The sequence below is a fragment of the Brachyistius frenatus genome, unplaced genomic scaffold (assembly GCF_029030835.1).
Source record: "Brachyistius frenatus isolate BFR_SWC_R1_liver_20210118 unplaced genomic scaffold, ASM2903083v1 Contig_22, whole genome shotgun sequence".
In the NCBI taxonomy this organism is placed as follows: domain Eukaryota; kingdom Metazoa; phylum Chordata; class Actinopteri; family Embiotocidae; genus Brachyistius; species Brachyistius frenatus.
Genome location: NW_027210621.1, coordinates 3349563 through 3363863, shown reverse-complemented (window position 1 = coordinate 3363863; position 14301 = coordinate 3349563). Strand labels below are relative to the sequence as shown.

Sequence of the window (14301 nt, the reverse complement as noted above, 5' to 3'; positions counted from 1 at the left end):
GAGAGTGTGGAGGAGCCCGTCACATGGATGAGAAACGGGAGTGTGGAAGACATACGAGACACAGAGAGGGGACGGCAGGACTGCCTGTTGGCAGCGACAGTGTGGACATGAGAAAAATCCCTGGAATGCTCAGAAAGCATAGCTTTCCAGACGAGCAGAGGAAGGAAACAAGAGCATGGAAAACCAACTCTCACACACACGCACGCTATTTAGATATAGAAATATAGAATAGTTGTTTTCTTTATGTCCTAATCATCTCAATCTGTCCCAGTGCTCTACAATTTAAAAAAAAACAACAAAAAAAAACATCAGTTTTAATAAATCCAGTGTCAAACAATGCCAATCATTGTCTAATCTTTACAACGAGAAAATAAATAAATAAATACAGACGCATTGATCCTTCAGGAGTTATCACTTGAAATCTCTGTTGCCTTCCAGAGATTCAAAGAGCATTTTGTCCTGTCACTCCGCATGTTCTTCATTTTGGAATCGCTTTTAACTGACTGTCTGGCTTCAGATGCTTATCTCATCAGCTACAAGCCAGTAAAGACAGACCACCCACTGAATTAATCTAATGGAAGCCCAATAAATACCGGCTGGGGTTTTCTTCCTGTTACTAAGGGATGCTGTATATCTTCGAGCTTTACAACCCCTCGTTGGGCTGTTTTCATCCTCTCCGACTGTGGGATTCACCGTCACGTCTTTTATGACAAGCATGACAAGAGCCAACAGTCCCGGAGAGGTAAAGAGAAAAAAACTACTGTCATATCTTTATAACTCCTGGACCCTGAGGCCTGCTGGAACAAGCATCAAAGATATTAGCTGCTGACCAGTGTTTAAGGCGCCAACCTTAGAAATACTCGTTTTTTTTTTCCTCTAGATACAGAGCAATTTCAACCTTCCACCAAGCGGTCTTTAAAAAAGAAAAAAAATTATGAATCTGCTGGTGGAGAAAGGCTTTGAACTACAGAAAATATAAATCATATTTCTGTCAGTGAGGAAAATAATCAGCACGCGTGATGTACTTGGACTGCAGAAAAACTGGCCCCCACCACCACTTGATGAGTCAAGAGATAATTCAACTAGAACCGCCGACTCACCCCATTGATATTCACCCTATGATCTGTCGAGACTGAAACGCCTCAAAGTCAATGGCTCTATCCCACCAAAAATCTGTTTTGTTGGGGGCCATTTGTCAAATGAGTTGGTTTTTTTACATCCGTTTGGTCTTTTATGGGAAGAGGAAAATGTTTCTCATCATAAATCCACAGGGAACACTGTTTCTGAGTGCGATGCCTGCCAGAAGGAAGAGAAAATACAAGACATGTACTGACAAGGCTGGTGATAACTGCTGCCCTCACCACACAGCATTACGTCACCTCAGCAGACACACCCACATCAGCAGTGTGATGCTACTTACAACACTTCAGTAGACGCTGCACACCGCATTAAATCAACGCAACGCATAACAGTGCATATGACTGCTGTGTTACATCTGTGTAACTTTCAGCAAAGACACAGAGCATGGAGAGCTCAAATAAATCAATGTTAATCATACATATGTGGTCCAAAACTGACCCAGTCAGAATTACCTATTAACCCCCAATCACCTCTGAAACAAGAAACAAAAAATATTGAGCTGAACTGATGGATTAATGAATCAGTCTAACACTTATAGATCCCCTCAGCCTCTGAAATAGCAATATAACAATGCCAGTGGAGAATGAGTGCATAATAGAAAACCCGATCTGTGTGCGCAATAGCTGGCAGCAAAGCTGGAATGACTCTGCATGCGTGTGTGGCTGCAAATGTGAGTCTGTATGTTTGTCAGGCAAAGCAGCAATGCACTTATAAGGCCTGGAAAGTGGCCCCTGCTCTGCTCAATGGCAAGAGGAGTTTATAGAGTATTTGAAAATTCATTTAGTGAAAAGGAGGTGACCTAACATGGAGAGTGCACAGCACTGTGCAACAAATGACAGCATGTCCTTGTGACCAGTGAATGCTATACATGCAGAGGCACTGCATGTTAAGACTGACCAGGGAAGGGTTGCTATGAAAGCAGACACCAGTCTGCATAAAAGACCCATTGCTGTGTCACTATGCATGCTTAATAAAATGATATGAGGTGATATGCATATGCTCAGGTAGGGTCATTATGTGGTGACCAAGCAGGTGCTTAACAGACTCCTGTTAATAGGCCACACTTAGAGGGACATAAAATGGCATCATCGGATGACCCTCCATGCAAATAATCAAGAAGAGTGCAGTGTGTTGCACCGATGCAGAGAAGAACAACAGCAGTTTCTTACCCTTGACACAGTGAGCGGCATGCTGAAGTCCTTGCCACCCTGCAGCCTGAAACCCCAAGGCGCTTGGCCGCTGAGGGTAACGGAGTACATGTTCATAGCCTTGGGGAAGAGAAAGAAGAAGGTCTTAATTAGACAGCAAGCACAGAAAAGGTCTCCCAAGGCCACATACGTCCTCTTCTGCTCTTCTGCCACATCAAAGGTTGTCTGCTTTTGCTTTTGCTTCACACACACACACACACACACACACACACACACACACACACACACACACACACACACACACACACACACACACACACACACACACACACACACACACACACACACACTCAATACAGAAAATGACATCCAAGTTGTTAGTCTTTACCAAGCATATAATGTCAAATCCTGCACATTTTTAAGAGTTACCATGTTACAATAACTCATTAAATGTGTCTTTTGAGGTGAATAATCAGTTCTCGGCTAACTGGAAGAACACAGGAGAATAAAATGTCAGAGCTGCTGCTGCTGGGACACACCAGCATTCCTGAATTTATCAACACACAAACTAAAACATACCTCTTGCGTCATACTCTACAGAGAGCATTTCATATCGAGACAGAATTCAGAGTTTAACAAATAAAACAACGCAAATAAGTGATACATAGAAGACGAGAATCACAAATCTTCTGGACAATAAGAACAGAAGAAACACTTCAAAGTTATCTTCAATATAAGAAACTCTTTAGTCATTACACTAATATGTAGTGACAAACATCTAAATTTGTCTTGACATGTATTAGTATTTTACGTCATTTTTTTAAAATGTTAAAACACAAAAACAGTGTGAAACCGCTTCATCACAAGTATTCATTGACACTGGATGGCAACACACAGAATAACCAGGCAATTTTAAGAACCAAAGGCAACTTGAGATGCCAGGCTATGTCACTGGCTCCCACCACTGACCTCTGTACTTGCACCTCTAACTCCTGCTCCTGCTCCTCCTCCTCCTCAACCCTACCAGGTGTCATTGCTCTTCATGACACCCAACTATTTAACCGAGATGCCACCACCCAAACCTACCTCGTACCCAAAGGCCGGCTGGAAGCCCGAAACTTGGGAGAAAGCTGGAGAGTCAGTAAGCTAGGGCAAGCAGATTCCCTCTGTGTTGGCAAACCCTACCCCCGATGCCGTCCGTGACACAGGCAAGCCCTAGCCTGTGCTCACTCCTCAGAGGCTATATAAGGAATGTAAAACTACACCAAACTATTTCAGCCCAACACCCACATGAGTCACAGAGTGAGAGAGGGGGGTAGAGGAGGACGGAGAGAGGTAACGTCAACTCACCCTACTTTCTGCCAAAGCCCTAATGAATATAAATCTTTGGATTTTATTTTATTTTTTAATTTAAAAAAAAAAATTGCAGGTACTTGAGAAACATAAAATGCAGAAACTCAAGTGAAGTCATCTGCCTTCTTTCTGGAGAGCATGAAACACAATTCAACCAAACCAGCAATTATATTTAAAACATCAACTTCTTAAAGCAACAGAGCAGCTCACATATAGTAAAGACTGCCAACACTTGGTGTGCTCATAGACAATGTAAAAATAGTAATATAGTCCATCTAGACTGAAGTAAAGCAACCAGCCAAGCACCCAAAATAATCCCAGCAATAAAACCTGCACATCTGATACTTTAATGGAAATCATTACCAGAGTTTTGAATTTGTCTATATTTATTGTTTTTCGTGCAAGATGGTCACTGCTCTCTCGACATTATACAAACAGCAATCTTTACGGACTTGGATTAGTTTTCTTAGAAAAGCCGGAGAGCCAAGAAAATCCATCATGAATTTGGACTGCATGAGACGGAGACCCACAGCAGCGACAGGTCATGGAGGTTAGATTTCACATGTGATATCAGCTCACTGCAAATTGATCTGTTTTAAAAACAGATTATATCAAAACAGAGGGGAGGAAGAACATTAATCTAGATGAACTTGTGTTAATTAAAAAACTTCCATCGTAATATGAACCCACTGGAGGAAAACATCAGGTTAAGCCAGTAAATATGATAGTTATGTTTTTGATACTCATGCAAGTGACGTAGTCCCCGTTTATGGCATTTCTATTTATAACCCCCTGTAGTTTTCCCATATCATCTCTATAGGAGCTTGTCTAATTAACGAGAGTGCACATGATCCTCAAATACACGCAATTACACGCCATTTATTTTATGGTGAACAGGCTACGGAATTATGAGCTGATACAGCTTACTTTTGAATGATTTGAATATGTCCAAGACAATAATTTGCCCAAACACTGAAGACCGGTGACACCAGAGCAGTGCAGAGCTGGGAAAAAAAAAAAAAAAAAAAAAACACAACAGAGGAAGCAGGATGGGACGCGAAAACTGGACAAACTCCTGGAGCTCTAACAAAGTAGTTCCGACATTCAGAGCAGCTCGACCAAAACCATAAACTGCACACTTCGGGATCACAAACAAATTACGCTGTGAAAAAGTTGGCTTTAAAAAAAAAAAAAAAAGTTGCAAAGGAATGTGTTGAGGTGTTTGCTTACCTCCTGTCCCGCCGTGTGTTCGCCAGACATCACGAGTCAGTGTGTACCGGAGGAAAGAAAAAAAAAAAAAAGAAAGAGAAGTCAATCGGTAAGTAGGCAACTTTTCTGACTTCCTTAAGGCGGACGTCAGGAAGCCACCGTGGAGAGCAGCGAACTCATTCCCTCAAATTCTTTTTAGTAGGACTCGGAGCAAACGTCACAGGTCACGTGGGCGGCGGCTTCATTTCAGACTCGGGCTGTGAAGAAGAAAGGGGAGGCCGAGGATCACAGACAGCTTCCATCCACTGCTAATACACAGAAGAAAACTCATTTCTAGCTCAATGTTTTCAAATTGAATAACAATAAAAGTCCGCTTCGCACGATGGTGGAAAGTATAGGAGTTTATTTTTAAATTGAGTTTAACAATAGTTTTAATTGGATATCATCCCTATGTTGGTCACCACAAGTGTGTGTGTGTGTGTGTGTGTGTGTGTGTGTGTGTGTGTGTGTGTGTGTGTGTGTGTGTGTGTGTGTGTGTGTGTGTGTGTGTGTTAATAAGCAAGACAAAAAAAAAGTATCTGATTTGCAAATAATAATTATGGAAGACGTTTTCAGATCCTTTGTAATCAGATTCTGTAAAAGTACCATTACAGCAATGTGAAAATATTCCATTACAAATAAGTCCTGCATGAAAACGGAAAGCTCATTAGCAGCAAAATGGAGTTAAAGTATTGCAGTTAACATACTGGTTTGATCCCACTGACTAATAACTGATTAATATCTATGATATCATTACAAACATCTGCTACATATTGCTGTTGTAGCTGCTGGGGGTGGAGTTATAGTTTGAATTACTTTCTTTACTTTCCAATTTTATATACAGCTGCACTGGATAAATCTGAGGGGTCTTGAGCAATGTGACTCAGACTACACACTGTTCCTTGCAAGATGTCAGATGCCCAAAAGGTTAGAAACCAAGCTAATCTTAAACAATGTGTTGTATTTTAAAAGCTTGTTATATTACCTTTTGTGTCAAATCTTTATATTAAAGTAACTAAAGCTGGCACATAAATGTAGTGGAGTGGAAAGCACATTTCCCTCTGAAATGTAGTTGAGCGGAAGTAACATCAAAGTAGTATCAAATGGAAATACACTAAAGTACAAGTACCTCAAAACTATTTCAGAAAAATACTTGAGTAAATGTACTTTGTTACTTTCACCACTGGAAAGTGGAAAGTAAGTTGCTGCATGTCATTGCAATGCTCTCGATCCCCACACTTCCTGTCTGTCTCTATTGACGCCAACTGATGAAGTTAAAAAATGTCCAGACATGAACACATTCATCTTTTACACATGGACACACACACAACGAAGTAAACTAGACTTTACAAATCGGTTGTAAAGCACTGGTTTAATCTTTAACTAATTTGTTGGTTATTATCTATTGTGTCAGATCACCTGGAAAGTAACTAAGGCTGTCAAATTAGTAGCCTATGGTGGAGTAAAGTACATGTACCTCAAAATTGTTCTGAAGTACAGTACTTACTGTACCGATGACGTTTTCAAAATCACTTCTTAAATTGCATTTCTCTCTCTCAAAAAAAAAATCTGTTTATTAATTATATTTCCAACATGCCTCAACTGTTTTATTGCTATTGTCGTTTTACATCTTGTTTTTTTGTTGCAGCTTTTTAATTCCTTTTTTGTTTGTGTTATTTTAATTGCCTGGTTTTGTTTGCTTCAGTCCTGAAATGTTTTAATCCCAGTAAGCTCCTTGCAACTTTGTATCGGAAAGTACCTCATAGATAAAGATGATTTTAAAGGGTTATTGTTGGATAGCGACTTATTTTACTTGGGTAACGTTTTGAATGCAAGCTGCATTTTTGTCCATTTAATGTTTAAAATCTGCAACATAATACTTCTTGATACTAGACCGCAAAGTAATACTTGAAACATTGAGATGACGCTTGTCGGATAAAGTGTGGCTGTTGATCAGCAGATGGCCACAAGATGGAGACAGACGCCAACAAAATGGAGACGGTACCCTCGAGGTGCTGCCGCTGCTCCATCATCAGCTCAGTGGCTGCTGAACAAATGAAGAAATCATGAATCATCAGTGAGGCCCTTAAATACAAGCTCGGACTGTTCTTCACAGAGGATTTAATTGTTTACCCCGCCGTCCGCAGCAGGTTATTGAGCCCAGCCGGTACTCGTGTGAGTTATTGAAGGTTTTTTTTATTTTTTTATTATTGTTTCTTTTTTGTAACGTTGAAGAACCGGCGGCCTGATTTTTGTGGCTTTAAAACGTCAGCTAGTAAAAAAAAAAAAACACCTACCAGGCTCTCAGTCAAACTTGTGCACTTTTTTGTGAAAGATGGCTGACAACGGAGCACACCCGGCCGAGGAGGACCCGGCCGCAGCTTTCTTGGCCCAACAGGAGAGCGAGATCGCCGGGATAGAGAACGACGGCGAAGGGTTTGGTGCGCTGGAGGGAGCCGACGGGGAGCTGACGCAGCCGGCCAACTACGGCAAGTTTGTGACCGAGCTAATGTCGGAGCTCGTTGAAGCTCGGTGAACGTGCCTGCCGGTACTCGTAGCGGAGATGTAGAAGTTACCGACCGAAGGCCTTATTGTCATGTGTTGATTTAAAGAACCGGTGATTCAATCATGTCGTGTGAACATTGGCTCGTTGAACACTGAGCTAACGCAACGTTAGCCTTGCGCCTTAGCGCGCAGACGGCAGCGTGTTTGTTTGCGTTTGGACATCAGACGGAACATTTTAATACGCGTCGGTGGTTTCTCTCCCCACTCACCCCAGAACATCCTGCTGGAGATGTCTAATCATGCTGCGTCTCAGAAACACCGATTAAAACCCAGAAAGTAAAGTGAATTACGCGTGGCCGCTTTTCCGGAAAGTCTGGTCCTGCTAACTCAGCGAGCGGCCAAACAGGTGCTGCTGCATTTCTTCAGCTCCTGAACGAAGTTACACAGCAGAGAGAGCATACGTGACTCCAGATGGCGAGGAACTAGGGCACCTGGAGAAACTCCGAGAAGCCCATTTTAACATCCAGCTTGTGTGTGTTTCTTCTTGTTTTAATCGCCATGTTAGACGGCTTTGGAGAGGAGGCTGCCACGGTGAATGGAGATGTGTTTCAGGTGAGCAATTATGTTTTAATGAATGTGAAGGGTTGAGTTTTATTATAAACACCATCAAACCATTGAACTTTCTCTCATTTTTTTTTGGTTTGTTTCTGCATTAGTGTGTGTTGTGTAGTAAAAGTGAATGGTTTACTTTTCAGCTCATATATGAATCAAATAGCTGTTTATAAAGAGGTAAAGGTTTTATGCATGCGTGCATTACTCAACAGGCCCTTTGGGCCCCGGTCCAGGGGCCCATAGAGTCCAGGGGCCCATAGAGTCCAGGGGCCCACAGGGTCAGCGGGCCCCTGGATCAAAACCTCTTTCTGATAGGACTGCAAACATTTTCTGTAGGATAGTCGATAAAATGATTCAACACATAAAATGACTATAATAGACACATAAGGACTGCAGAGACACAAATTGTTGTAAGATTACTTGTTGAGATGTGAAACCGCTAACAGACATGAAATGACTAAAACGGATGTAAAATGACGAAGAAGAGGTCAGAACGACTAAAAGAAAAAGACAACACTGACTGCAGAGAGACAGTAAACGACTACAAACAAACATAAGATGGACCATAAACAGACACATAGTGACGTGAAGGACAATGATGTGACCACAGAGGGCCACAAAAGCACACTAAATATGTATTGTCAAAACAGACATGAAGCGATCAAACATTGACAGGATGTGTTGTTTACAGTGTTTGAGTCTTGCTGCGATGTAAAGGAGGCGTCCATTGTCTCATAATCCACACGTGGTTTCATGTCTCTCCAAAAGGAGTCCAATGGCCCAACAGACAACTATGCAGCCATCGCCCAGGTGGATATTCAGAGGCAGGAGCCTGAGAGTTTACGCAAGTGGAGGGAGGAGCAGAAGACGCGCCTTGAAGCACTCGGTGAGCAAAGCTGTTACCATGACGGTGTGACTCAAAATCTATATCGTGTCTTATCATTATTTTACTTGTGATCCAGAAAGTTCAACCAAAGTTCAATCATACGTCACTAATTTCCCACTGTTTGTCCTCTTTACGGGGTTCACGTTGTTCTCTAACAAGACTCGGCGTCCAAGGCCGCAGAGGCAGAGTGGAGAGAGAAAGCCAAGAAGGAGCTGGAGGACTGGCACGTACACCAGAACGAGCAGATGGAGAAGAACAAGGCCAACAACAGGTTCGGGTCTGACATGTTCCCCTGTTAACACGCAGGGAAATAACAGTTGGTGGCGACGCTGTTCTCACTACACTGAACTCATTTTCTACGGCGTAACAACTTCAAGTGTCATATTGAAAAATAGATTGCATCGTCCTCTGTGGAAAATATTCAAAATGTTGTTTCTCATGCTCACGTCACGTCAAGTCAGTCAATCAGTCAGTCAGTCAGTGTGGTGACAAAAACACTTTCAACTAGATTATGAAAAAAAAATCGGCTAGACTTGCATATATTTTTATAACAGAATGTTTAACGATTGATTTACTCAACTGAAGCTTTTGTGCTGAATCCAAGATGATTAAAAAATAGTCTACTGCTCGTATGAACTTATTTTGGTTTGGTTGCAGTCAGTGTTGTACATTACAAATGTGCTGCAGCTAGGCATGTCCCGATTACATAACCGCCTGATCACAATTAATGAGCTGATCGAGATCATTTTACATAATCGCTTCCTTTCATCTTTGTAAAAACAGCTGGATGAAGCTAATAAAAATGTCTCGTTTCCATCACCGTTTGCACACACGAATTCTCCCCCGTTTGAGGTTGACTGGCGCTCTTTTAATGACGTCGTCTCTTCTTCTTCTATGGTTTAATGAGGCACGAGTGGAGAATTAGTGCCACCAACTATTAAAATCAAGTCGCTTAACTTCAATCCACATCTATTGACATTAGAATCGTGTATTTAGTTGCAAAGCCAAACAAAGTGACGGTCAAAGGTCCTATTTATATCTTTTATAGTGATCAATGTCAATACATGCCTCTTATTATTCATAAGGTGTATTAATAAACTATGATTATGCTTGTACTTTAATAGCGGCACAAAATGAAGGGGGAAAATAAATTGTGAATTATTTGTTTGACAGTTGACTAAAATGTCATGATGGGGACAGCCCTGACTGCAGCCTCTCCTTCACCTAACTGGTTCTTTTTCACACTTTCCAACAGACTCTGTCCAAGTCTGGCACGGTATCACTCTGCATCTGTAGCTCTAGAGTTGTTTCTATTTTGTTTTTGAAAGCGCTGAGAGACAATCCTCTGATGAGATATTAAGTCTCGAGCGGTGCGTCCCACTCAAATATCTGGAGAACAAAACAGGAAGCTTGTAAGTTTGAAGGAATGCAAACGTCAGTTTCTGTTCCTGCTGCAGCCCAAAAGCTGCTTGTGTTTGCGTGAAACGCAATTTCTATTTGGTTTATTGGCGACCGTGTGTCACAGTCGTACAAAAAGACGATTTAGTCAGCGTTGGACCATTTTAAACTTGTCCACCTCATTAGAGCCGTTTCTCAGTCGCTTAAATAACCCTTTAAAATCAGATCCAAACTTTTTCTCTGCCTGTTGTTTGACACTGAAACTGTTCTCCTCTCTCTCTCCTTCTTTTTCCTGCTGTCTTGGCCTTGCCTGCGCGCTAGGATTGCTGACAAGGCTTTCTACAAACAGCCCAACTCTGATGTTATAGGCTTGGTGTAGGTTTTAGAACTCTTATGCTTTTTTTTTTTAATGTTGTAGTTTCTGACCCCTGAATTACCGCTCTTCGCCTGCTGCATGTCCCAACACTAGAATGACCGGTCTGTTTTTGAAGGCCTAGTTTGATGTTGCTTGCATTTGAACTTGACTGTTACGCAGGTCTATAATGTAAACGGAGTGTAGTATAGGTATAAAGAAATGCATGTTATCGTGTATCTTGTGCACAGGTGCTAGTCGTGTGATTGAACAGGCCGAGTGCCGTGATTGGCTCAGACCGGGCCTGCTGCCCCGGAAGTCTCTTCAACACTGCGGCTCATTCACATCTTTCTCCGCTGTCCTTCGTCCCGCAGAGCATCCGAGGAGGCTTTCCTGACGGAGAGCGACGGCGACAGTCCGGGATCCGAGTGGGAGAGAGTAGCTCGCCTCTGCGACTTCAACCCAAAAACCAACAAGCAGGCAAAGGATGTTTCTCGAATGCGGTCTGTCCTCATCTCCCTCAAACAGACACCTCTAGTTCGCTAGAGGACGTCGCCGGGAGATTTTTTTTTGCTCTAGAAACATTGCCTTTTAATCTCACATTACATCAGAAGAATTTGTTTGCCCTTTTTCGTAAAATACCCGGTATGTTTATAACCTTTAAAAAAAAATCCTGCCTTTCTTTGATGCCTATTATATTACAATAATATACTCAACCTGACGCTGGTGTGGGAAGATGGACTGCTCTGTTGTTTCAGCATCCTTTAGCTGCTCAGCTTCATCACAGTTATACTTAAGAAAATATTGTTACTGTAAGTTAAAAAAAAGAAAATTCTTTCCCCTTTTAACTTATAAATTGTTATTAGGTCAACTTTATTGCATGATTCTGCCAATATTTTGGATGCACAGTTTTTAGTTTTTTATAAATCAGCATTTTGGTCAAACACTTACTGATTAAGCACTGTTGCATATTAGATTGTAACCACTTATGCCTCTCATCAATGTAGAACCATAAACACTCTGTTCACGTTTGTTGCATTATATCCCTATTTACCATATTTAAGGTAGCTAGCATATATTTCTCTTTAAGACACATAATAAGCTTGTGGCCTTTTTTGATCTCGCTCTTACTCCAGTTTAGAGTACTTAGCCAGATGGATTTTCTCTTCAATTAGGCAAAAAAATAAATAAATAAATCACAACCAAAGAGTGTTGCCATCATCTAAATTTTCACACAAGATTCACGGATTGTTTCTCATCGCGCTGATTTTTCTCAGCAAAAGTTTGATGCACTATTTTTGTGTTACAACAACAAATTTTAGATTAACAACAAAATAAAAACACACACTAAGGTCTGCACATTGTTTCACATGTTGCCTATTTGGACATAATGAATAGTGGAATAAGTGAATGTTAAAAGGGAACTGGAAAATAAAAAACAATGGAGTGTGATCACGTCAGTGAATTTGTCCTCGTACGTTTTACCTGCCGAGACTTTGCCGTCTAATTGTCCTGAAGACAATCACTTGAATAAAATTGTTTGGCCGAAAGCCTCTTGCAACCAGTCACGGGTTCCCGAAGGCCGGTTTACTCTGAAATCAGCATGTTGGAGGGATTTGGCCACAGTCGGATGTTGTAAACAGACACCGTGAGGAGTCCTAAGAAGCAAAAGCATGTTATCAGGCGCACAGCAGCAACTTCTGTTTATTATACGAAGGCACGATGCCAATTAGTTTTCCAATGACGGCGCGTCACATTTAATCGGCAACTGAGGATTTTCAGGTGACACCAAAGTCTGTTGAGTATTTCAGATGTCTGAAATCCTCCTCCCTTTCAGATGCACTCACCCAAGCTATTAACATAGAAATTGTGTTCAAAATCAATTTCCTCTGGGTTGTTTTTTTTTAACCTGATAAATAAAGGCTGCATACGCAGTAGATGACACCTGAATAGAGCTGTGTGGTGTTTTACCTTAAATACACACGACACCAGGAATTTTTTTTTTTTTTTATCAGAAGACACGGTCAGGTGTTTTATAGATAATTCTAATAATACATGGGATGCATCTGAAATTAAACTTGGCATGGAGTAAGAAACCGTATTCACAGTTGCGAGTATTTTTGCCTCCACCATTACATTAAGGTCCGTCTGGCAGGACCAGTTTCTACTTTGCAGTCTTGAAGCAAAATACTTTTATCACCTTGAGTAATTTACGAGTTTCTCATACCACGATTAATAACGCTTCCCTTAACATATGTACGTGAGCAATGTTGGAAACATAATATAGTCCAATTTCAAGATGGGCCTGGTCCGAGTCCAAGTTGAGCGGACGACGGCAGAGGTGATGGGGCAGATCCGTCTTCATTGCTTGGATTTCAAAGCTGTGGTAAAGACACCGACAATTATGGCGACGACAGTGAAGCCTTGAGCGATGATTCGTCCCCTCATCAGCAGCTGGGACTGCTTGTTTTTCCCTCGATGGAAGGCGCGGAGACCATACGTCAGAGCTCCCGCTGTTCCCAAGCAACCTGGAGGTGAAGCAGCCAATCACAACTTAAGAGACAGGTTCTCTCGGGACAATGCACAGGTGCTGGACTTATTGACTGTGACCATAAACGAGGTCAAAGAGGTGAGCAGATACTGTTGCTGTCGTCACATGAAAGAGAAAGAAGGGTGCATGCTGTCCTTTGGTGCAACAAAGTCTGTTCAGACAGTGTTTACTAAAACAGTGACAGTAGCAGCGGTCCACAGTTAAAGGGTACATACACCCAAATAAGAGGAAAATAAAGCTTATCACGGGGGTTGGGTTTTTTCTTTTTTTTTCTGACATTTGTATTGTCACCAAACACAGTGCAGTTCGGATGAATGTAAGTTTATTTATGAAGCTCTAATTAGAAGAACAACTTTTTAATTTTAAAAAATATTTGAGGAAATGCACTGACAAAGACTTTACTATCAGCAGTTATGAAACTACAGGTTGTAAATAAAAGTAGTTTTTACATTCCTATTACGTAACGGGCAGCAGGACGGGTTTCACAGCTGGATTTCAAAACCTCGTTAACCAACAGGACATATTCATTACTTCTGCATGGGTCAACTTTAAACGCAGATATCACTGATCTGACCAGTCTGTCGGGTGAAGGACTTGTGCGACTCTCCTCTGCACGGTTACGCAGCTTGTGTAACTCACCTATCGGGACGAATGGGTTGTCCTTGATTTTCCTGATTAACTTCTCTTTGATCGTCTCGTCTTTGACCTTCGGTAAAGGGATGAAGCCTTCGATAACCGGGGGCCGAGCCAAGTCAAAGGGCATCGCACTCGGCGGCGACGCTTTGGGAGTTTGCTCTGGGACTGCTGGTGTTATTACCGCCGCCATGCTTACCTTGTGACAACTGAGGAAACGAAGAACTAAACTTCCGGTTATAGTTCGTGCGCAGACTTCACAATAAAAGCCCCCAGTATTGTAAACGGTGAGCGAAAGCTAAGGAGAGCTTTTTGCGGCATGAATGTCTCGTCCACTGCTGCCTGCTGTGTATGCATTGTACACACTAAGCTTTACGCACAGCCAGAAAGAGAGAAATTGGATAGGTCATTTTCAAAATGTTGCACTTTTTTTTTTTTTTTTTAAATTAAATAGTAATTAAAGAGCATGGGGATG

The 14301-nt window shown here is 41.7% G+C and overlaps 3 protein-coding genes across 8 annotated transcripts in view; 1 reads left to right on the top strand and 2 right to left on the bottom strand.

Moving 5' to 3' along the window:
• pdlim7 (PDZ and LIM domain 7) overlaps window positions 1–5051 on the bottom strand; it is a 30779-nt gene extending 25728 nt beyond the window's left edge. Inside the window, exons 1-2 of one of the 4 annotated variants that reach the window (XM_069696974.1) lie at window positions 4872–5051; window positions 2310–2408 (exon numbers count right to left, since the gene is read on the bottom strand). In XM_069696974.1, the coding sequence (XP_069553075.1) occupies window positions 2310–2408; window positions 4872–4901 (129 nt within the window). In that variant the 5' untranslated portion in view covers window positions 4902–5051. Of the gene's footprint in view, window positions 1–2309; window positions 2409–3257; window positions 3327–3374; window positions 3484–4871 lie in introns of those variants that run through there. The other 3 variants (XM_069696971.1, XM_069696972.1, XM_069696973.1) reach the window with 3 other exon arrangements.
• A 1852-nt stretch (window positions 5052–6903) lies between these two features.
• On the top strand, window positions 6904–12102 carry cltb (clathrin, light chain B). 3 transcript variants are annotated; one of them, XM_069696976.1, is made up of 6 exons: window positions 6904–7378; window positions 7960–8006; window positions 8775–8892; window positions 9052–9163; window positions 10612–10665; window positions 11017–12102. In XM_069696976.1, the coding sequence occupies exons 1-6, from the start codon at window positions 7225–7227 to the stop codon at window positions 11186–11188; spliced, it is 657 nt and encodes a 218-aa protein (XP_069553077.1). In that variant the 5' UTR covers window positions 6904–7224; the 3' UTR covers window positions 11189–12102. The 3 variants fall into 3 exon arrangements, with proteins under 3 accessions (XP_069553077.1, XP_069553079.1, XP_069553076.1); XM_069696978.1 differs by lacking the exon at window positions 10612–10665 and having other exon boundaries at window positions 6906–7378; XM_069696975.1 differs by lacking the exons at window positions 6904–7378; window positions 10612–10665 and having other exon boundaries at window positions 7550–8006.
• On the bottom strand, window positions 11746–14034 carry higd2a (HIG1 hypoxia inducible domain family, member 2A). Its single transcript, XM_069696979.1, has 2 exons — window positions 13833–14034; window positions 11746–13170 (listed from the first exon to the last, which is right to left on the bottom strand). The coding sequence occupies exons 1-2, from the start codon at window positions 14017–14019 to the stop codon at window positions 13004–13006; spliced, it is 354 nt and encodes a 117-aa protein (XP_069553080.1). The 5' UTR covers window positions 14020–14034; the 3' UTR covers window positions 11746–13003.
• Between the last annotated feature and the right edge of the window lie 267 nt (window positions 14035–14301).